General features: G+C 35.1%; 1 protein-coding gene across 1 annotated transcript in view; it reads right to left on the bottom strand.

Annotated features, from left to right (window-relative positions):
- Window positions 1–481: 481 nt before the first annotated feature.
- Window positions 482–24,956, bottom strand: part of LOC120533959 (mucin-19-like) — a 56,895-nt gene continuing 32,420 nt past the window's right edge. Inside the window, exons 21-33 of the mRNA XM_039761115.1 lie at window positions 24,061–24,304; window positions 21,966–22,006; window positions 21,526–21,614; window positions 18,200–18,354; window positions 17,939–18,077; window positions 17,221–17,325; window positions 16,931–17,116; window positions 12,107–12,346; window positions 11,721–11,877; window positions 7,423–7,548; window positions 4,501–4,642; window positions 1,438–1,469; window positions 482–947 (exon numbers count right to left, since the gene is read on the bottom strand). Coding sequence (XP_039617049.1) covers window positions 574–947; window positions 1,438–1,469; window positions 4,501–4,642; window positions 7,423–7,548; window positions 11,721–11,877; window positions 12,107–12,346; window positions 16,931–17,116; window positions 17,221–17,325; window positions 17,939–18,077; window positions 18,200–18,354; window positions 21,526–21,614; window positions 21,966–22,006; window positions 24,061–24,304 — 2,030 coding nt within the window. The 3' untranslated portion in view covers window positions 482–573. The remainder of the gene's footprint in view (window positions 948–1,437; window positions 1,470–4,500; window positions 4,643–7,422; window positions 7,549–11,720; window positions 11,878–12,106; window positions 12,347–16,930; window positions 17,117–17,220; window positions 17,326–17,938; window positions 18,078–18,199; window positions 18,355–21,525; window positions 21,615–21,965; window positions 22,007–24,060; window positions 24,305–24,956) is intronic.

Raw genomic sequence — 24,956 nt, 5'->3', positions numbered from 1 at the left:
CCTTCAGAAAACCAAGATGAATACCAAGAAAGCATGCCAAATGCACAGAAAAAGTAATTGAACTCCATACAGCGATAACCATTGCAACACTGTACTATTAATGATATTGTATATTAACTTCAAATTAAATTGAAAGGCATTTTTCTGCTAACCTTCATTTTCATTTAGAATCACAGCAAAAATTGTGTTTTTTTTTAATTTTACATACCTGTAGTTGACAAAAGTCTTGCTGTTTGAGGTTTTGTTGTTGTTGTTGTTGGCATTGTTTTTGGATTTGGAAGTGTTGGCTCAGGTGATGTTTTGGGTTTCCTCTGAGATGTCTGTGACTCAGTTGGTGGAGGTAGTGTTTTGGGTTGTGTCGGTGTTGGCTCTGGCTCTGTGGGTGGTTGTGTTTTGGGTTGTGTCGGTGTTGGCTCTGGCTCTGTGGGTGGTTGTGTTTTGGGTTGTGTCGGTGTTGGCTCTGGCTCTGTGGGTGGTTGTGTTTTGGGTTGTGTCGGTGTTGGCTCTGGCTCTGTGGGTGGTTGTGTTTTGGGTTGTGTCGGTGTTGGCTCTGGCTCTGTGGGTGGTTGTGTTTTAGGTTGTGTCGGTGTTGGCTCTGGCTCTGTGGGTGGTTGTGTAGGTTGTGTCGGTGTTGGCTCTGGCTCTGTGGGTGGTTGTGTTTTGGGTTGTGTCGGTGTTGGCTCTGGCTCTGTGGGTGGTTGTGTTTTGGGTTGTGTCTGTGGCTCTGGTTGTGGGTGTTTTGGGTTGTGTCGGTGTTGGCTCTGGCTCTGTGGGTGGTTGTGTTTTGGGTTGTGTCGGTGTTGGCTCTGGCTCTGTGGGTGGTTGTGATGTTTTGGGTTGTGTCGGTGTTGGCTCTGGCTCTGTGGGTGGTTGTGGTGTTTTGGGTTGTGTCGGTGTTGGCTCTGGCTCTGTGGGTGGTTGTGTCGGTGTTGACGTTGGTGGTGGGCCTGTTAAAAAAAAAAAAAGTCTTATATTTCACATGAATATTATAATCTAAAAAGTAATACTAAAAGTAAAACAATATTTTATCCATCTGAATGTGACACATCAGAACATGATTTCAAAGCAGGAAGCTTTAAATTTAATTTCATTACTTAGCTTATTTTTAAAAGAATGAAAATTACAGATGGCAGTCCTATTTAATGGTTCAATGTTCACTACCCAATACTATTTAAAAAATAATAAAAAAAACAATTGATATTGCATTACTGTACAATGGAAATTGTTTGAAATTTTGTTAATTTTTTAATATTAAGGTAGCCTTAAGTGTAACCATTTTTTACCAAAAAAGCAAGCAACACCAATTTTGAAACTTTGTCTATTAAACTTTTTCACATTGAAGGACAGTATTAATATTTAGAATATGCTGTGTACAGTTGATATATATTTTAAATCAGAGAAGTTCTGGTAACTAACAAGAATAAAAATTAAACTTACCTGTACATGACAACACTCCATTTGTACATGTGCTGTTAAAAAAATGTAAAATGTCATTTAATGCTTAGTGTCAATAAAGATTATTAATTCAATGCAATGGTTCAATGCAAGAAGATTATCTTGTTTATATTTTAAAGTATTGAATAAACTGATAATTTTTTAAGATTCAGACTCATTTACGCCGTAATAGAACTCTGGTTAAATTGAATTTGAACATTGAAAATAGTCATTGAACATTAGTCATTTGAATAAAAAAAGTTCTCATTAAGCTTAACTGCCTCTCCATGCAATCCAGGAGGGATTTAAGTTCAGATGCAGCTGAGGGTTTGGCCCTGTGTGAAACCCCCAATGTGAGAATTAAGGTCCAGTGATCCTGAATTTAATTTATTAGTACTATGTATGACATATAAATACAGTGCCCTCCGTGTTTTTCATTGATTTACACCTCTGCTCTACAGTTTAAAAATGCAAATCAAACAATTCAAACATGACTAAGGTGCATATTGCAGACTTTCTTTTAAGGGTATTTGCATACTGTACATTTCAGTAACACCATATATAAATGACACTTTTTATACACTGTACCCCCATTTCAGGGCACCATAATTTTTGAAACAATTGGTTTCATGGGTATTCGTGATTATTCAAATGTGTATCATTGTTTTATTAGTGCAGGCATACGGAATCTAGGCTAGCTACTACATACAGACTACCTTTGGAGTCCGTAGTTGTCATTTTTCAACATGAGGACAAGAGCTATTCCAGTGAAAGTCAAAAAAAGCGTTTATGAGGTTGAAAAACAAGAATAAAACTATTAGAGACATCAGTAAAACCATAGGAATGCCTAAATCAACTGTCTGGAATATCATTAAGAAGAAAGAATGCACTGGTGAGCTCAGTAATCACAAAGGGACTGGTAAGGAAAGGAAAACCTCCAACTGCCGATAACAGAAGAATCCTCACTATGGTAAAAAAAACTCCAAACGCGTGTCTTAACAAATCAGAAACAGTCTTCAGGAAGTAGATGTATCTTCGTCAGACACTACTATCCACAGAAGCCTTCATAAACAGAAATACAGAGGCCACACTGCAAGATGCAAACCACTATTCAGCGACAAAAATAGAATGGCCACATTACAGTTATCAAAAAAGTCTTGTGGACAAATGAGACAAAGATGAACCTGTATCAGAATGATGGCAAGAGCAAAGTGTGGAGACAAAAGCCCAAAATCCAAAGTATACTGCCTCATCTGTTAAATGTGGTGGGGGTGTTATGGATTGGCATGTACTGGCTTCCACAGGTACTGGCACAATTATCTTCATTGATGATGTAACTGCTGATGGCAGCTGCACAATGAATTCTAAGGTGTATAGAAATATCTTATCTGCTCAGGTTCCAGTGAATTCCTCCAAACTCATTGGAAGGTGCTTTATCCTACAACAACATAATGATCCCAAACATACTGCTAAGGCAGAACAGGAGTTATTCAAAGCTAAAAATATGGAAAAATTTTTAATGGCTAAGAGAGTCATCTGATTTAAGCTCAACTGAGCATGTCCTCCATGTGCTGAAAGTAAAACTTAAAAGAGACAAGCAAAGAAACAAGCAGAAGTTGAAGACGGCTCATTCTTAGCTTGACAGAGCTTCACCAGCAAAGATACTCAGCACCTGGTGTTGTCTATGTATGGAAGACTCCAAGCAGTCACTGCATGAAGTGGATTTACAACAAAGTGATACATATGACTGCTTTAATATACCTACCATTGCTACGTCCCAAACATTATGGTGCGCCAAAATGCTAAATACTAATTAAGCAGTGACAGAGGGACATTTGGCATTTACCAACAAATGATATTTACAGTAAAATAGGACAGTGGTTCTCAACCTGTGGTATGCAAGAAGTTATGAGGTAATACATGAGAGAACATACAGACACACCCACACGTACCCCGCCCAGCACACACACACACACACAGAAGGTCAGGAATTTGCTATCATGAAGAAATGGAAAATAGAGAGACAGAGAGAAAAATCCTGCTTCCTTTTCAAGGCAAAAAAGCTTTCATTATTAACACTTGGAATTGATTCAGAAATGAAAAATACAGTACCAGATTTGTGCTTGCTTTTAACCAATCACCTTTCAGTTTAGCTGTAATTTTAATTTATAGTGTTGTGCATTTGATTAAGAGAGGTGATTGAGAAAGACCAGATTAATCACCTTTTGATACAGCACTTTACATACTGTAGCTCTCATAAATAAATCAAGGCTTCACATTCAGCCTCTGGCTGTAATGAATGTGGCTACAGTTTTTCTTCCAGCTACTTATCCACTGAATAATCAGTTAATCCAGTTCAGATTGATAAATAATAGGTTAATGGAAGTGCACAATCCCAGGGACATGAAGTTAATACTGCTAAAACAATACTGAAGGCTGGAATCAAATCAGCAAGTAATACATTTGTGTTATTCGTGGTGTTTTTGGTATAATTTAGTTGATTTGTTTAGTTTAAAATTTTGTTTGATTTCAAATATTATAGAAGCACAAATGATAGATATTTGAATGGTTTGGCAGTGATACATAGTTTCCAGTTTTGAGTAATTATTGTTGTTCTGGATTAGTACACTGGCATAAGCAATAGCAAAAGTCTGATCAATTATGTGAGGCAGGCTGAAAGCAACAGAACAAGAGCTTTTTACAGGAATTATGAAATAATAATAATCTTTGTTATTAAGTTTGACTTAAATTTTATTTTATATTTTATTCATAAAGGTAGCCATATGTTTAAGAAAACTTTAAAAAAGGGGTAAAGGTTTGGAAAATTAAAGTAACAGGAGATTATGACATTTAAGATTTGAGTTAATTTGACATGTCCATCAAATATTACTTTTATTAACTAGGTAATTTATCTCACCATATACTGATGCAGTCTCAGAACATTAAATGTCATAAATCTGAGTGATTTTTTTTAAACATACCTGATTTGAAAAGTGTGCTAAATTATAACCTCCTGAAAATAAATATTTCAATGTACTCTGAAATATAGTAATAGTAAATTCTTACCAAGTTTGATTGCATTCATTTGTTATGGTTTCTCCTGGGTGAATTATTCCATTATGGAAACAAGTACAATTATCCAAAGTAGAACAGGTCATTGTGTTCTCATCCAGATATGGTGTATTATCTGGACACTTTGCATAGCACCCTGTATTAAGAAGAAAGTAATAATTAATCAGTTTCTAATAATATATTGTACAATGCAACAATCATACAGAACTCAGGGTGGAAAAGTTTGTTTCTTGGTGTAAAGAGAATTGTCTGCATCTTTACTTTACCAAAATCAAGGAACTGGTCATTGACTTTTGATGCACAAAAGGGTCTTTATGTTGGGTCACTATTCATGGAGTGGATGTAGTGGTGGTCCACTCCTACAAACACTTTGGATCCACATTAATAGCAGTTTGAACTGGTCTCGAAACACAGAGGAACTATATAGCTGGCTCTTTTTCCTGCGTTCTTTTAATATGGGAAGTGACATCCTTCACATTTTCTGTAACTCGGTGATGGCCAGTGTGATATTCTATGTGGTGTGCTGGACTGGTAACATAACTTCAAGAGAGGCCCACCAAATCAACATGCAATTAAAAAGGGCAAGCTCAGTTATAGGATGCACTCCAGAGGGAGTGGAAATGAAGAGAATTAAAACAAAACTGAATACCATTGAGAGTAATGCTGCACATCCTCTCTGTGACACACTAACACTGAGGACTTTCAACCAACAAAATATCTGGCAGTAGCGTATCAGGAAACACAAATGGGGCTCCTATATACCAACAGCAAAACGTCTGCATATTGCCTCAATGGGACTGTGAAAGCCAAGTTAGAGTTTTTTATACTTCTTCTTTTGTTCAGATCATATATATATATATATATATATATATATATATATATATATATATATATATATATATATTTATATATATACTTTATATATATATATATATATACTCAGCAAAAAAAGAAACATCCCTTTTTCAGGACTGTGTATTTCAACAATAATGTTTTAAAAATCCAAATAACTTTACAGATCTTCATTGTAAAGGGTTTAAACAATGATTTCCATGCATGTTCAATTAACCATAATCAATTAATTAACATGCACCTGTGGAATGGTCGTTAAGACCTTAACAGCTTACAGAAAGTAGGCATTTAAGGTCACATTTCTAAAAACGCAGGACACTAAAGAGACTTGTCTACCGACTGTGAAAAACACCCAAAGAAAGATGCCCAGGGTCCCTGCTCATCTGCGTGAACGTGCATTAGGCATGCTGCAGGGAGGCATGAGGACTGCTGATGTGGCTAGGGCAATAAATTGCCATGTCCGCACTGTGAGACGCCTAAGACAGCGCTACAGGGAGACAGGAAGGACAGCTGATCATCCTCGCAGTGGAAGACCACGTGTAACAACACCTGCACAGGATCGGTAAATCCGAATATCACACCTGCGTGACAGGTACAGGATGGCCACAACAACTGCCCGAGTCACACCAGGAACACACAATCCCTCCATCAGTGCTCAGATCATTGATTTGTTTAAAGAGAAATGCTGTTCTATCTATCAAATGATGTTCTAGCTATCCATTTTTTTTCATTATAGGGTTATAGGAATCCAAAACTTGTCTTGTCAGCATTGAATGTAATGAGGTAGGAGACAATTCTAATGAGATGCAAGTCAATAAAAATATACATTTATTTCTACACTCACAAGTGCTGGGCTAATTTAAAGTTATCATCTAGACTATTGTGCACACCTTTTGGATGTGGGAAGAAACGAGAGTACCCTGAGAAAACTTATGCAGAAACAGTGATTGCGAGTAATCTCCAAATAGATTTTGACAAGGTAAGTATTCTACCTATGTTCCTATATCTGTGTGATAATAGTGCCTTGCCTAATGCCACGCCTTCTATACTGTAATAGTGGTATGTAATTCAAAAGAAATGAAGACAATGTAAAAAGACTAAACAAAGTACTTTGTGCAGAAACTGCTTATGAAAAGATATTATAGTAGGTTATATGGAAATAACGTGTGGAAGATCATTTTAGTAATTCTAAATTTCCCTAAGGCAGCATGGTAGAACTACAGTTAGCTTAAAGGCTCAGCCAGCTTACAGTATGTTTAAAACAACTTTTCAACTGTTGTCCATGCAAAGATTTAGTCAAAGCCAGAACAGGAAATTAAATAAAAATATAGCTTCAGCAAAAGCTATTACCAGAGTTTAAAAAACTAACTCAATGGTCAAGAAAAAAATAAATGTAACTAATAAGTAAACAAAGTAAGCCTGAGAAGGAAACATGTGATGTTGATTCACACAAGAGAGCTCAGGATATGACTGGGGTCTGTTTCTGCAACAAGGCAAATTTATATACCGGACATATGATGACTACATACAGTACTCTATATATACTGTAGTTGACAACAAGGAGAAAGGTATGCAATGGATGTTGTCAAAGGTTTCATCACAAAAACTCTATAAAACACCATATTTAAACTGTTAGAATCACTGAGGTAGAAAGGTATTTCATGACTACCATGCCGTGTTGAAACAATGTTTTAGGAAAATATATAATTATCCTACAGGTCATAAAATTAAGATGTACCCTTTTGTTTTCAGAATGTAGATTAGCATCACTTCTCTTTTAGTATAACTGTTTTATATATATGGTCAGAAAATAAATACTTAGGTTTAGAGTGGCAAATATCAGTCCTTTGGAAATTACATTCCAGAATTTGGCATTTGTGGTTCACCACTAAAGGATAGTAGCCAGTGCTGAACAGCTATACATTTATGATGGAGGATGAGAAATAGAATTGTCGTACAGTACCTTAGACCTTCACATGAAATAATAATGCTGTATCTGCAATAGTTGACATTCTCTAATGTTAGAATTAGACCGCTATATTTTGTTATTGAAAAATTACCTACCTTCAAGTTTGGCAGCATATTTCTTGCCCACTTCATTGTTACTGCAGGTCTTAATAGCTGGGGTACCACAAGGTTCATAGTGCCAGCTGCATGCCCCAGGTTCGTTGTAATAGTCACAAAAAACAGCTGAAATAACATTGATAACTTTAGAATCATAGCTATACATATTTTTTCAACCCAAAATGCAAATTTATTTATGACATTATACTCCTGGCAGATCAACATATTAATTCCATTACACCTTAGTGCAGCATTTAATATTGTCATCCACACTATTCTTTAATCCTGAATGGAGAACATCCTTAGTATCTCTTTCACTTCCTTCCAGTGGTTTAAGTGTTACCTAAGTTTGTCTAGCCAACAGTAGGTCTAGTTTCCAGCCTGTTACATATGGAGTTACTCAAGGCTCTGTCCTGAGCCCTTTGCAATTCTATATCTACATTCCATAGGCATATTTTGAATCTTTTTACTAGTTTACAATGTATGTATGTACGTAGCTAATATTCAGATCTGTTCATTTTTAAAAGTAGAGGTTCATTAGAGATCTCCTGGTTTGAAGACATTAAATGCTGGATGGAGCACAGCTCTTTAAATATAAACTACAACAAAACAGAACTCAAGCTGATTAGTACTATAAGCTTAGTTTAAGTAAATTACATCCTTTTCATTTACTAAGTGGTGACACTATCATGACAATCATAATACCATAACTTCCGAATTTCCCCATGGGATTAATAAAGTTTATCAAATGTAATTTGATCTATAAGATGTCATTTTTTATTCCTTCCTTTCTTATTCAACTAACAAAAATCATATTAGGAAATTTTTATACTTCCACCTCTGCAAGGTATCTCATGTTATAGATGAACATTCATGATACTGAGAGGCTTCTCCATGCTTTCATCTTGTCTCACATTCATTTGTATGTTGGAAATCCTCTAATGGCATGCGCCCTTTGTAATCTACTATCTCAGATGCAGCTGGTTGAAAACACTTCACTCAGACCCACAACAGTGAGCAGATAAGACCATTTTTTTTATCATTCTTATACAAATAAAATGCTTATATTGTCATCATCAGGATTTACACATTCAATTTTGTACTATTGATTTTAGCATTGTAATTAGGTAAGAAAAAGTGAAAATGACCAAATGTTCAATATGTTGCAAAACTGTTGTTGTACTTATCAACAGGCAGAGGTCTCTGCATAGCTTTATGGCTCATCTAAAAGACTATATGAATTGAAAGAAGTCCTAAATCTGTTGAAGGTCTATAAATGTGCCGAATCGTGTTGCAGCCATCCATCCATTTTCTAAACCTGGATTTTTTTTCATTATAAGGTCGCAAGAGCCAAAACGAATGATGCTTTTTAAAATATTTTTGTTTGATTTAAAATGTTCACCTTTTTGTAGTGGATGGACAAACAACTAGAAGTAAAGAATTGCCTTTTAGTGCTGTGTGATCAGAAGAGAAGGCCCTGGCCAATGTATGACATACGGTGTTACACAAGGTGGACAGGCCTGTCAGGAGTGCATGAGACACACCACACAGAGTACTGGGCTGGGGACAGCATTTGGTCTAGAAGTGGCACACTTTGACAAGTAGTGATGGAAGGATGCCCTAGACCAGTAGTTCATAAACTTTATTTCTCAAAGGTCACTAGTGTATCATGTGAATATGTTAGGGCCCCTCTTTCACAGGCCATGTTATTTAATCCTAATACTGTACCTTTGCTGCAGTCTTGACAAAGGTATTTGTTTTTGAACTTACATTTATTAACAAATTCAGTTTTGCTGCTAGTGTTTTTACACCACCTGTATTTTTGACATGTAATGCAAAACTAAGAAGCCCTTTCAATAACAGCTCTTATGTTTTTATAAATTTTTTTTTTTTTACTAGTGCCTGAACTTCTTAATCATAATATAAAAGCTGACATTTTTGATATAAATAATAACCATTAATTATCAAAATGCACAATTTTTTCACTGGGGACAGTTTTCACTACTTACTTCACCTATTTGATAAATCATGCATAAAATGATTACATATTTATGAAAATAAAAAAAAATCAAGTCATTTTTAAAGTGTAGAATTAGTCGTTGCAGACATCTACCGTGATAAAAAAAGGAAATGTTTGTATGTCTGTATAGTTACTATGTTTCTGTTATTCCAAAAGATGGCACCTACATTAACAAATCCCATACCAAATGGAATATAACAGAGTCTTGCAATGCATGATGCACTCCCAAGCGTTAACTCTGAGGTCTAGGTTTGTTACTTTCAACCTGTCTTATATGGATAGCACAGCTAGTTTTTTTTTCATAACTTAATTACACTAGCTACTTTGTTATCCTTCAATATTGGAGCAGTTCCATCAGTAGTAGCACATTTAACATGAGTGGAAATGCAAACACATTCTCTCTCAATGTACAACAAACAAGTCAATGGAAAACACATAAACATTGTTGCAGGACTGTGACAAGGTTGCAGAGAAGTGGCCGACCTGACTCCTGTGTAGCTTTAAAATGTGAGTGGAGTGGCAACAGCGTCACATATTGAGCTGCAAATCCGTCACGAGACTATCATTTCTTTGACATTATTTTAAAACACATTTCTTATGGCAGTATGGCATGTCATCTAACTACAGGTTAGTAGTAACAGTGCACTGTCTGGTGCAGATAACGTCAGAGGACGCAAAATGATTTTAATGCCAGTTGGAAATATGATCTTTCTTAAATTATATACGGATACAATCTATATACAGTACTATATGAAACTAACGTTAAAGGTGGTCTTTGAGAAAAATGGCAGTCATTGTGCACTGTGTGTAACATACGATATTGTAGTGACTTCTTTGCGATTTAGAAAGTGTGTTTAACCAAGAAAGGAACAGCTTATCAAGTTGGAATGTTCAAAACAGGAGAGAAGTAAAGATGGTGGAGGGAAAGAAGTTTCCCCCATTGTTCTGGTTATGGGGCACACATTAACTGAATCATGCTGCTGTTGTCAGTTACCCTTAATGGAACCGTTTGACACAGTGGCCAGTACCATGTCTCTTTCTTGGCTATGCTGCAAGAAGACCAGTTTCAGCTTTATTATCAATTCACTCCTCTGCTTCTCTCTGTGTCTCAACCCCCTGGCAAAGTAACATCTGCGTTCAAACTCTAGTACTTGCCATCTTCATGCCCCCAACCCATCTATCCTGTCTGCATAGCTAAGCTATTAAGTTAATGTTTTCTGTCTCATAGCTCTGTCTCAGTGCTACGCTTTTCAGGGTCAGTGGGATGTGTTTTCAGTCACAAGGCTGATACAATATCTTGCATATTGATGAAGTGGTCCTCTTGAAAAAGATAGGTTTGACACCGCAGCTGTAGCTTAATTTGAATATTGATTTGAATATTTTGCTGCTATTTTATCATTATTATCAGCCACCTTGCAGCCCCTTCCCAAGAGTTTACTGAAGCGCCCTAGTGAGCTGTGGCACCTCAAACCGACCACCACCAACACCCAAGCGAATCTGGTATATCTCTAGCCTGGAGCATCCACCCTTGAGCTCCAAGTAGCTGGAGTAAACATATTGGACTGTACTCTGCATTATATGAGTCACATAACCCTCCCACAACCCTAATCTTAACTATATTGTAACTGGGCAGTAGTAACTGTAGACTGGGGCTCCAGTGTGGCAGCTCTGGGATGCAGAGATGTCTACTTTCCCCATGTTAACAACTAGTACCCTAGGGCAAATTAGGTCAACTGATATACCACCTTCCTAAAGAAAGAAACATTAATAGTTAAGGTGAGAGACAGAAAGAATGCGTGTATGGTTTGCTCATATAACAAGGATGGAAGGAAAAATTACATCCAGCTAAGGCATTATACAGCCAGGCAGAAAGATGCAGAATTTGAAGACAACCGAAGAAAAAAGAATGGCCAGTTTAAAAGAATACTTAGAGTTTCATGAATTGGATTGAGAACTGCTTTTGACATGATAAGGGATGAAGGATAATTTGTGTATCTTGCTTAAATCTCATTGTCATTGTTAGATAATGAATGAGAACGAGAGATTCTTTCTTTAGCTTTGTTAACAACAGTAAAAATGGTCCAATACATACTACATAAGAAAGGTGCTATTTCATATAATACTCTCAAATGCCCTGTTTGCTAAATTAACCCCGAAGTTGAGTCAACACAGATTTATTCAGAATGAAACAATTTGCTTCAAATTTAAGTACTCATATACTCATTAATAGACCAATTATTATTGATGCAGTAAAATGACAAAATTTTTAAATACATACGACACAGATCTGGAGTTCTCCATTTAATACAGACTTCTGCTTCATTGCAAGCTTCAGCATATGCAGCAACAGCAGTGCAAAAACCTAGAAATCTTCCTTCCATTTCACAGACGCAAGACTCTTGTACACACACATCATAGTAAGGCTGAGGATCCACCTAAATTCCATAAAATATTATATGGATAAATTATTTTAATATTTTTACATTTTTTAAGCTCAAATTTTAAAATATATTACAATAAGTATTATTTAGTCAGTTGTAAAATGTTACCATTTTAAAATTAAATTATATAAAAGGTAATTATATAAAATACAATATTCTTAATATACGTATCTGAAACCTGAACCTATATTAATAATTGTTATAGTATGCAAAATACTGTTACCTTGTTGTGACATGGTTGAAAGACTGAATCTTTAATGATGCTGCACCTCCTCTGTGCCCATGCTGAACAGTACCAGTGTTTCTCACAGGGGAAGGACTGGTTTACAATGTTGCCACAGCTAGGGTCAAATTTCCAGCTGTTTCCAAATTCAACTACATTTGTCACCAGAGATTTTCCTCTTGTCTTAAAGTCATTCGTAGGATCTGAATCAAAGTTTCCACAGAGCCCACAAACTTGACCCTATGATACATTAAGCAAAAAAAAATTATATTGTCGCAAAAAATATTCTTTTTCCTTATAAAATTAATAAGGTGTAACCAAATTTGTATTTTAATGTAAGATTCAAATAATGGTATATTTAGTGTATTATTATACCATATTAATGGTATAATATTTAATTCTGATTTAACATTTGCACTCAAGTATTGTTAAATAACTTTGGGAAGAACTACTTTTTTGTCCTAAAATGTTACTAATGTAATTATACTAATATTATTTTTTATACTTTTTAAATTAGAACCTATTTATGAAGAAAATTCAGAAACAGTATTTTAATTTAGAAAACATTATGTAAGAATTTTGAAAAGTAAAAAAAAGAGATTAGATATTTTTCCATTCACTTCTATCATTTACAACTCAAGGAAAAAGAAAGAAAAACAATTTTTGACAAACATATCTGTAAGAGCCAATCTTAGAAAGTAATGTTAACGTTAAATGTATGTGTTTGTATAATTTAATAATAGAGTATCAGTTTCTTATAGCTACCTAGAACATGGCATAGTCTTTTACCCCCTGAAAGTTAACAAGAAGTCAAACTTTTCTTTGCTTTATCTGTAATTAAGCCAGTTAGGAAATAGTCTTACTGCTAGCATGGACTGTTGGATATGTTTGCAAACAGCAGATTGGAATACAGTTTTCTGACCATTTTGAAATGAGAATTTGAAAGTACGACAACATAAACCTGATAAATAAGCCTTAAATAGAACTTTCTTAAATCAGACCTTTTTTTTTCTTTCTATTTTTGTGTGAATTGTTTTACTTTGAGTTTTTGCAAAAACTTTTAAAAACGAAGATATTTGGTCTGTGGAATTATTTGGAACATGTGTCACGCTATTGTCTGCATCATCCTATGAATCAAACTAAAAGCTTCGGAACTTGGTAATTTGGAACAAATGCAACTACAATATCAAGTGGTGAACATGTCTCCATATAAAATATGTAAAGTTCAAACTACAATTTTACTTTGTCTGCTCAAAAAAAATTGCAAATAAAAAATTACCATGAAAGCTACATTTTGAATATTGGAAATTATCTTCTCCTTTCCCTGTACATAATAAGCTGCCACCTCATAAAATATGCTGCTTAGAATGAGTGTTGTCTACAGGGCTAAAAGAAATTAACCATATCATAGTGTGATATCAAATAAATTTTGCAGCAAATGATTGAAAATTGGGCATACACGTGTACAGTATACTGTTATCAACATCAGAATTTAAGTTTATAGTATTACAGAAAAAATGTGTGTTCAGTGTATTTCTTCAAAGAGACAGTAACATAAACACCTTTAGCTATTGAGTATTGAAACTATGTACTTATTTCATTTAAATTCCACCTTTCACTATATTTAAGTGGCAGTATGCATATTTGATGTTATAATATTAACTTTTTATGACATCTTTTTAAAGTACAGTATACATTCAGAAGAAGATGACCATTATTAAAATTTTAGATGATTTAATCTATCAATTAATATATGGTGCATTTTGTAGTTAGGGGAAAAAGCAGTATTCCAGTTACTCACTTTCTGGATCACCAGGGCCTACAGCTTATCTAAGCAGCATATCGCACAACGCAGAAGCATCTCTGAATAAGGAACTGGTGATACAGCAATTTTTTGATGTACATATGAAGTTAAAGCTCCCCCTGGTGGATATTCCTGTTATTATATTTACTTGTTGGATGCAATTGCTTCTGACTTGAGCAGATTCTAATTGTTTTCCTTTCTTGCTTTATATATTTTTTTCATTAATTAATTAATTAGATTCATTTTACATTCTATTTGTAAAACAGAAAACAAAATAAATGTAGGAGGTGTCACTTTTCCTACTGTACATGTCTTTAATGTATTTTTATTTTTGTTTGTATGTGCTTCTCATAGGCAGCACAGTGGTGTAGTCGGTAGCGTTGCCTCTTTATGTATCCAGCATCCTGGGTTCAAATCCTTCACCCAGTCTCAGTCAGTGTGTGTTTTTCTCCAGGTACTCCAGCTTTGCTCCCATGTGCCAAAGATGTGTGAGTGTTAAGTCAAATGACTGCTGGGAAATTGAGCTTGTATAGGTATGTGCTGAAGATGGCCCTTCAATGGACTGGTTGTAGTGGTTGTACTGGGTTTTGTACCCAATTCTGCAGGGATAGGTTTTTCATCTTACCCCACCACTATTATATTGTTATTTATCCTCATCATGCTACTGACGTTGAAGGAAAATTTCAGCTCTTATGATACATAGTAATCTCACTATTACTCACTGCTAAACCAATAGGTTTTCTTTTCCTTCAGTTCTTACATTCAACACTAAATTACCTCCATATGACACATATAAAAAAGGCTTGCTGCATTCCAATTAAAAATTAACAAACCTAGTTTTATCATTTCTGTTTTAACTCCAAAACAAAGAAATGGGGAATTAACAGCTTGTTTAAATAAGTTAAAAATCCAATTACAAGCAGAAGGTGGTTGGAACAAAAACCTGACCTAGTGAACTAATTGATCAAATTCACTTTGAGAAAGTTTTCCCTATTCTTATTATAGATGACACATATTCTGACTAAAAGATTTGCCTAAAATTAGATTTATAGAACAGGGTAGTGGGAGCAGTGCAGAGGTTAAAACTGCTACCACAAACATTAAGTGTCCTGAGTCCCATGCCCAGTTGCTTTTGGGCATTTGTAGTTTAGTGCTTGTCAGTGTGGTCTGTGATGCATTGGTGCCTAGTCCAGAACTAATTCCTGCCTTGCACTTCCTTCCTTCCTTCCTTCCTCCAACTAAAATAACCTCTCGACCCAAAGACCCTGCAATGAACCAAGCATGTTTGACACTGTTATGTTATGTTATGTTATGTTAAAGCTTAAAAATAATAAAAAAATACAGAATTTAAAATAATAGGACTTCAGATTAACTGACGATTTACAGGGTATCGATTATTACCAGATCTAAAGATTGTTAAACAGCCTATTGCTACCATTTTACCACTTTCTGTGTCTAATGTTCTGACTGTTCCTATAGATCCTGACCAAAAACAAGCTTTTAGGATTCTTTACTGACCCACCCTAACTTTCTCCCAAACTCAAATCTTTCTTTTTGCACCAAAACCTTAGTCTTACACCATTTGCGAACAACTAAATCAGGGTCTCATTGGCAGCCATCTACTTTTAATTTTATTTCAGCAACTTTGACAGCCTTACCACATTGCTTAGACAACTCTTACATGTACAGTGAACAGCCTGTTCCTAACTGCTGGTGCTGGATGTTTCTCCTGCACTTCTTATTTTCAGTAATGCCTGTTATTCCTGCTCATAACATTGTATTAGAGTATCATAAGAAATATGCTTTTTTGCAGACCCTCTCTTGCAGCATTCCTCAAGGTTCTACTACTATTAGACTACCTGATTCAAAAGCACACCATTAGGCACTTGTTCAATATGAAGGACATCCAGGTCTCCTTATTGTATATTAGATATTTTGTAGACAAGTTCACAACAAGCCTAATTTCTTACTACTGAATACAAAAACAGAACTACTTCTAGAAAAATCTCCTGTGAATTAAACAAATTCGATTCCCTTCATTACAACATGTCTCTTGACTGTTACCAGTTTTAGGGATATTCTCAACAGCACTGTGATTTTTGAAAAAAATAGCATCTTTGTAGCTCCCAAGACTTCATTCCACCTCTTACAGAAATTTCTCTTCTGATACATAAATAATTTGATGCATTTTCCTCATGGAATTACTGCAGCTCATTTTTCAATGATCTCCTTGCATGAATTGTTAAAAGTTATAAAATAATTAAAAGTCTCCATTTACAATTCTAAAAAGAACCACATGTGATGAACAAATAACCCATGAAGTAGGGTCATCCACACTGGCATCCTGTAAACTATTTTATGATGTTCAAACCTCTTCTACTGACTTAATATGCTGCTAATATTAACACTCCAGGCTATCTGACATTATTTCCTAAATGATACCAACAAGCCAACCAACAGAGATACCCTGATGCTGACTTTGTCACTGTTCTAAAGAGTTATTTTTCAACTCTTCATGAATTTTCATTTAGCTTTATGGCCCTTGGTTAATGCAACTTCCTCCCTTCCTATGTGTGTTTGCGAAGCTGCATAACAGAACTAGTGGAAATGCCACTTAAAAATGGCTGTCTATCCAGAACTGCATTATTTAATTTGACTCATCAGTAACAGGTGCAATGATCCTATGTTGAATATATTGTCATGGCTACTCCATTTTACTGTTCATGTTATCTTTTCATATGTACACTTAATTTTCATACTTGTAACTTTTTCATGTTTCTTATATTAAATACTTTAATATGTATTCTTGTAAAGCATTTTGTGATGGTTTAGGGTGCTATATAACAAAGATTAATTCATCAAATCACTATTTCTTGCCTTGTGCCCTGTGCTAGCTGGGATAGGCTCCAGCATACCCTTGTGACCCTGTTAGAAAATGAAATTGCAGTACTAGTGCTCATTAGTTATTCATGGACTAAAATAGTTTTATGAGTTAATGTGCACATTTAAAATGAACTTACTTTCCATCTGGGATCTAGTATAACAGTTAATCTTGTGTGCTTATCCCAGATCAATGTTATTCCACTGGAGGTAGTAATAATGATATAGAGACCCACAGTATGAGCCGAATATTCGATCATATTGTCACGGCAAGATCCAATTCTCTTCTCTGTCAGTTTTGAGTCACTAAGCTCTATTTCTGTGTCCTGTCAAGGTGTAAAAAAACACATTTAATATTCAGTGACACTTAGTTTACTATCAGGTTAAGTGCAAATTATACAGTAGATAAGTGAAACTAAACAATCCTTACTTGGAGCTCAATGGTCACTGCCCTTGAACATGTCAATGCCTCCTCACAGCATGGAACACTTTCAACAGTAATACGGAAATTGCCAGTGTCTTTACCACAGTAATCCTGAAACAAATTAATTTTTCTTATTGATGTATCATTTTTTATTAAACTTTTTTTGCATTCTTAAATAAGCTTGAGTTAATTATTGAGCCTTCCAAAAGGCAGAGACACTACATTTGTTAAATTGCTCACTGTAGAGAAGCCCTATAAATTGAAAACAACCCTTTCTTAAAGCTGGTTAAGAGGATAATAGGAGAACATGGGACAAAGAACATCCTGCATTGTGCTTTTCACTTCCCTGGAGCAACTTAGTAAAAAACAGAAGACTATTATTGTTAATGTAGTGTCTAGAAAACTCTTAAGTACATACAGTAGCCAGGAGAAAGGTAGTAAATGAATTCAGTGCTATCGTGTTTATTTTACTTCCCACAAACATAAAAATAGTTAATGATGGTGTCTCAGAGATTCTTTGGCTCAATATAAAACAAGTTTAATTACTTAACTACTCAGTACTAGCATCCTCCATTGTTATATAGGCAATTAGACAGAACTTCATTCCTTCTACCACCTAGCTGGCTCCCTAAATCCACAGTCCTTTACTTTTACTTACTTTCAGATGTACTTATAATTAACTAATATTTACACCTGATACTGATTGCTTTACTGTGCATCTTACCTCTACAAGAGAATATTCGCAGTTCCCATCATAGCTGTACCATTTTAAATCAAAGGTCTGATAGTGGCCATCTCCATACACTTGACATTTTCCTGGGCAGTCTTTCTGTGTACACTCCCACATTCCTTTACTACAAGTGCTAGATACAAAAAAAATTGTATTATATAAATGTAAATTCTACTTGTGCATGTAACATTTTTATTTTCAATATTAATCTTGTATATGAAATATATTGATACCATGATAAATATTGGTATTTACCATTTATTGCAGTCAATGTTAACACTTTCACCAGCATTATAGATTTTGTCCTCAAACATGCAGGCGCAATCATCAACTGAAACACATACACCATTGTGATCTTTATAGAAACCTTCTTGACAATAGCAACCGCTCTCACATTGAGTACGTCCAACCTAAAACACAAAAAAAAATGGTTATTTTCTGTGCATTATATTTTTGACATCATGCAATAACAAACACTCTCAACTTGCGATATTCAACTATAATTCTTATAAGCATTTTTCTTCTCTACCTCACTTACTGTATACATAGCTTATCAAACATATATAATATTTAAACAGTCTACTATATAACTAAATGTTGCTTAACATTAATTTTCCTATTTTATGTATTGCATTTAAAGGATTCTCAAACAACTCTCAGTGGCCACTTTATCAGACGTGTCTAATAGTCTCTGGGTTCAGTATTTACCCTTGGAACAGCCTAAATTCTATGAGTCATGGACTAACAAAGTAAACTTAAAGTGTGACACATGGGCCAGAGCCCATGCTGACACCAATTGGTCCCCTTTTTCAAACTAAATGGTGATGGATCTTTGAAAAACACATTCCATCCTATGACACTGGTGATCGTTTCAGTTAGAATCCAGTGATATGGCAAACAGATTAAGATTTATTCACTGTAACTCTCATGGAACCATTCAAGTATATTTCCAGCCTTGTTGAATGAACTATTACTTTGGTGAAAAATCTAATTCACAAGTGAGAGTGCTAAGTGTTTGTATCAAGAACCCAAAGAAAGATATATTCTATATTATCATTTTGCCACCACAAACGTGTATTTTTGACACCAAACAGGATTTGTCAAAGGACATAGGTGATTTTGTCCATATCCTAATTTGTCTATTGACATGATGGATTTGAATTAATCAGTTGACTTCTATAACTCCGCCCTTCATTCAGCACTAGATAAAACAGCTCCTTTAAAGCATAAGGAGGTTTCCTTTAAGCATTCAGCTCTATGATACAATTCAGCAACTGGCCAACACCTTTAGAGAATGTCACGTAAAACTGGTCTCACTGTGCATGCCCAGACTTTTTCTGACCATCACAGGGCTTACAAAGATTCACTAACTGCAGCTAAGAACACCCATTATGGCAGAATAATAAAAGGTGGCCAAGATAACCTGAGAGTTTTGTTCTCTGTATTTTATAAACTACTTCCACCTGCATCTGGCCCAATTACCTCCTCTACTAAAGTTTGTGAAAAATTCCTTTTTTTTTTCTTTCCGTTTTCCGTAATAAAATTAAAAATCCAAGTAATTAAACTACGACAAATACATCATCCATTTATATCTTTCCCTGTCTTCCTACTCCATCCAGATGCTTTTCAAAATTTTCAGTTTACATCTAGATTTGTTAATGACCTGATTTGTAAGTGGAGGCCAACTACTTGTGTAATGGATGCCACATATCTTAAATCCTATCTTTATGCCATAATCGTGACCGTTACAATAATAAATGCATCCTTTGACACTGACTTTGTGTGAGCCACTTTTAAAATTATTTCTGTAACACCAGTGGTCTTGATGGTGACAATCTTAGCTTTTCTGTCAAAAGTTCTTGAGTGTGTTGTTGCCTTCAAACTCAACAATTACTTAACATCTAATAAATTGATGGAAACCTTTCAGTCTGGTTTCAGTGCACAGCACAGCTGTGAAACTGCTGTGCTTTGGGTAACCAATGATTTGCTTATGGCAGCAGACTCTGGACAAACCAGCATATTAATTCTGTTAGACCTCAGTGCAGCATTCAACACTATAAGACATGATATTCTACTGTCCAGAATGGAGAACATGCTGGATGTCTCTGGCACTCCCCTTCAGTGGTTTAAGTCCTATTTGACTGATGGCCAAGAATTTGTTAGTCTTGGAAACAGCAAATCCAGCTTAGCTCCAGTTACACAAGGAGGTCCTCGGGGCTCTGTCCTTGGCCCTTTGCTCTTCTGTATCTGTATGCTTCCCATTGCCCATATTTTTTATAGTTTTGGACTGAGTTTTTTTATGCAGATGATCCTCAACTATTTCAATGTTAAAATGAAACTTCATCAGAGCTTACCCAGCTCACAATTTGCCTCAGTGAAATTAAGTCCTGGATGGTGCAGAAAATATTTTTCCTGTTAAGAAAATGTGCTTCTTCTTAGTCACTCTTGATGGTGATCTTATCAGATTTTCTTCTAATGCAAGGAATCTTGGTGACATTTTTGATTCATCACTTTCTAATTCTGTCCACATAAACCACATTAAGAAACTTTCCTATTTGCACCGCCATAACATATCCTATGTTTGCTTATTCCTCTCTTTTTCTAATGCTGAGAAACCTGTTCATGCTTTTATCACATCCCGCATCGAATATTGTAACTCCCTTCTGACAGATGCCACTTCTAATCATATATCACAATGTGTTGCCACACCCACCTCTTGAAAAACCATTTCAGGGTCCCAAATTAGGAACCAAGCACAGCCATGCAACAGGTGACACATTGGCACCACTCTAGTGTCAATGGAATGGAACAGTGTGAGGTTTTTTGTTTTTTTTACAGTGGCTGGAGTGCCAGTCCTGATACAAGCCACCGTGTTTTCCCTGAAAGTTGGTGTACCTGCTTGCATGGCTGGATGCAAATTAACCTAATGGATCAAATATGAAATTCTATAATAACCTACAAAGCTTTAAATGTCCTTGCAATGGAGTACATCAGTGACCCTCTAAATCACTCTGCTCCTGTTCACCTACTAAGGTCCTCTGATTGTGGTATTCTTCTTGTGCTTCTCACTGACTTGCACTCTGTGAGTGACAGGACCTTCAGCTCTACAGCACCCACACTTTGGAATTACCTCCCAAAATTAATTAGATTAGCCGATTCAAGTCATTCTTTTAAAAAAGCAATTTAAAACTCATCTGTTCAGGAAGACTTTTAATTTTACCTAACATTCTTCCCCTTCTTTTAGTTTATGTCTCTGTCCAGATGCTTAGGAGAATTTGTGTGTGTGTTATATCACAAATTATGTTATTTATTCAGACTCTTCTTTTTTTAGTATTGAATTTAGTATTTTACTCTGGTTTATTATCTTCTATTTATGCTTTGTATATCCTGTATTTATCTGTTTTAGTGTTCTATGCAGAAAGTACTTCTGTCCAATATTACATATACCGCTCTGTTCTTCCTGAGACTCTGTGAAGTGCCTTGATCATGCTAAGGGTGCTATAAAAATAAAATGTATTATTATTATTATTATTATTATTATTATTAAAGTATTAAGTTGTTAAGACTTTAAAGTAACTTACCATGGGTAGAGAAAGGCTGGAACATGTTTTGACAGTTAATATTGTTGATGGATTGAAACATGTTACATATATCTCATTTTTACCGCATGCTGTAAAAAATTGAGGATAATAAAATTCAGATAGATTTTTGTTTATAGTTAATAATTAAATCTAGATTGGTAGGTCGATAAATAGATTAATGAATCTCTAAACTCATGTTACAAGATAAATGCTTAGGTCTTATGTCCAGTAAAACCCAACTCACTCAGTAATTGTAATAACCTAATAAAATTTTTTCCTTGCCTGTAGAGTGTGCACATATTTTTGAATCAGTTATTGAGTCTATTAAATCAATTAGTGCACCTTTTGCAAGTTGAACTGCATAAATGTACATGTTTAACAATTACATTGCAAGAATAAAGTGAATTTAGAATTTTCAGTATACTCTTCATATAACTTACGTTCTGGTGTTTCACAATGAAGTACACCATCTGTGCAGTTGCTACAAGAAAAAAAATTGAAAATGTAACTGTTGAAAGCAAATTATTTATTTAAAAGACTCTTATTCATAATGTAACATAATGAATTAGCAATGTATTATCATTGCTTTACAATGGCACCTGGAATAACAACATAATACAAATACAATAAAGAAAACTTCAAGTATTAGATAGTAAGAAACTATTCATCAGTTATTTAACTGATCCATTCGGACACCTGCAGGGCAACATGGGAGTTATACTCCCAATTGCCAGCCCTTCGGAGGTCCTTTATTGCCACTGGAGGAAGCAGCCATGGGAAGTTTCCATGTCCCACTGAGGCTCCATCACACACGGAAATGCTTACTGGAGATAATATTTTTGCAGCTGAGGTACTCTTGCTTGAAAAGGAGCACTCTGACTACCCCAAGCTAGTTAGAGTCGAGAGCACAGAAGGACAACAATCTCATGGAGAGAAGAAAAGGTGAAAAAGAGAAATTGGAAGGCCATTGACCACACTCTATTTTTATGATGTTTTTTTTTTACCCAGTAAAAGTCTTTTTGGACTGAAACTGTTGTCTACTGTAGTGCAATTGTGTTGTGTTTTTGGTATGAGGCATCCCGTGCTTGTTACAGTAGTATTTATTTTTCAGTTACTGAATAGAAAATATCAGTGAATTAATTTACTTCATGCAAATGGTCAGATAAGTCAGATAGTCCATAATGATTATATCATTCTCCATAAAGCCTATGCTAAATTTCTTCCCAAGCCAACAAAATCTTAACTACAAGTAAAATTCAGGCTCTGTGGGTTCTAATGTGTGGTTAAACTAAGTGACCCATAATGCAATCTCGGTGCACCTGTCAATTCACATGATCATGCTCAGCATTTAGCACTTCAACTATAATAATTTTTTTTTGGTTCCTGTTGCATCCTAAAAGGTTTTTCCTTTATTGAAGTTCTGGGCAGCAGACAATAACTGGCTTCACTAAAACAAAAGACAAGCAGATGCTTTAGCAGTTAGATGTTTGTTTGCTTTCATAGCCTAGTAAATACTGTTTTAGGCTGCAGAACTTTTTTTATAGACATATGCATAGCCAGTTAAGTATGATCTCTCGACATTTTGTTAATCTATTCCTGTTTTTATTAGAATTGGGTCAAGTAAAATATTTAAACTGAGTTATTAAAAGTTATTGTGAGAATAAACAGTGAACTTTACAAATTATAATTTCTATGAAGATTGAGAATCAGTCTGATCAGCCAGCTCCAGTGGGATTGTCACCACAGCCAGCATCCTCAGCAGTCGGACAGTCAGAGTGTAAAGCTCAGTCAATACAGTAGCAGCATTGAGAAACAGAATCTGCAGATGGTTTCATAGAAGATTCTACAGGTGATTATTTTACGTAAACATGTTTCATTTAATACACTGGATATTAAAGATAAACGTTGTTTTACTAAAATTAAGCTGTGCTAAAACAGTAATGTCTGTTGATGACATGCAATGGTCAATGTTAACCATATGTAACTAGACAAGTAAAAGGACAAAAGATATATTCATAGTAGTTTATTAATAATGTACCAAAAATATAGAGGATTTAAATTTGTGCACGTGTATAAAAAAAAAAACTACAGGCACATATTCCTCTAAATTCTGGCCCTTGGTTGGGTCTAGCTGATTGCTTCAAAACTTGATGCACTCCCTGTTAAATGTTGGATATCCTGAAGGCCAAATTAAAAATATGTTGCTAACCCACAATGATATTGAACTCAATTAATATTGTTAATTAAAAACTATATTTGACAATATTAAATAACAATTTCATAGTTTACATCCAATTGGTCTTTGGATTAATAAATATCCTGTCCAAGAAATGTGCATGACAGGTTGTGGGTGTGAATGTGTGCATGAATATACTCTACAACGGAGTTGTACTGCATCTCGTGGTACTGGTTCCTGTTTTGTATTCAGTGCTGGCTCTGACCTCATGACCAGGAAGTACAGTAAATGGATTTACTCGTTGATGGATGGATGGATGACTTTATTTGTATTATTACTTTCCACCAGAAAGCACTCACCAGTTCTGTCCTTCAATCTCTGTTGATCCTGGATGAACCATGCCTTGCTCATAGTAGCATGGGCATTCTTCTTTTGAAATGCACAATCCATTTTGATTCATGTACTGTCCTTCTAGACAGCCACAGCCATCAACAGGAACATCTTCCACATCACAGGCATAATCATTTCCTGCTAATGACCTGCATGTACGGTTGCAGGCAAATGCGTTGTGTAGGAAGTGTTGAGTTGCTGGGCATTCTTCAACTAAAAATACAAATAAAAGAAAAATATAATGGATTTTAAAAAGAATTCATTCACAGCACCTGGTTTATAATACCAATACAAAGATTACCTACTGTACATTGTTCACTCCCTGTAATAATATAATTCTTATAAATCTATTAAATGACTAAGTATGTTCATGAACAGAGTTTGACAATTAGGCTGGGGAAGAGGCAGATGAACAAAAAAAAAACTTCCACAACTATGCTGCTATATATTTACATCATTGCCCAGATCAGATATCATTATGTAAAGTTACAAATATAAACTAACATTAACACATAATGTAATTACAAAAACATACACCATTAAATTTAAATTAAATTTAAAAAATGGCAATATTATTGCTAAATACTATCAATATTTAAATGACATGAAATGTTTTTAGGTTCTTTGTCTTCTTATTGAAATTGTTTTAAATAAGTTCTGTGCTTTTTATTTTTTCAATAAATTCTGGGATTGGGCTAACTGTTTTAAAAGTTGGAGACATTTTTGTTTATTACATATTTTGTAACAGGGGTGTGTGTGGCGTGTGATAGAGATTTATTTAGATCGCTGCATTTCTGTTTAAACAAGCAGCACACTTTAGGCATAAACAGCGGACATGGGGACACACTTGTGACTTTGCAACCAG

Source organism: Polypterus senegalus, chromosome 8 (genome assembly GCF_016835505.1).
Source record: "Polypterus senegalus isolate Bchr_013 chromosome 8, ASM1683550v1, whole genome shotgun sequence".
NCBI lineage: Eukaryota > Metazoa > Chordata > Cladistia > Polypteriformes > Polypteridae > Polypterus > Polypterus senegalus.
The sequence above is the reverse complement of the archived record's forward strand: the minus strand, read 5'-3'. Positions and strand labels throughout refer to the sequence as shown.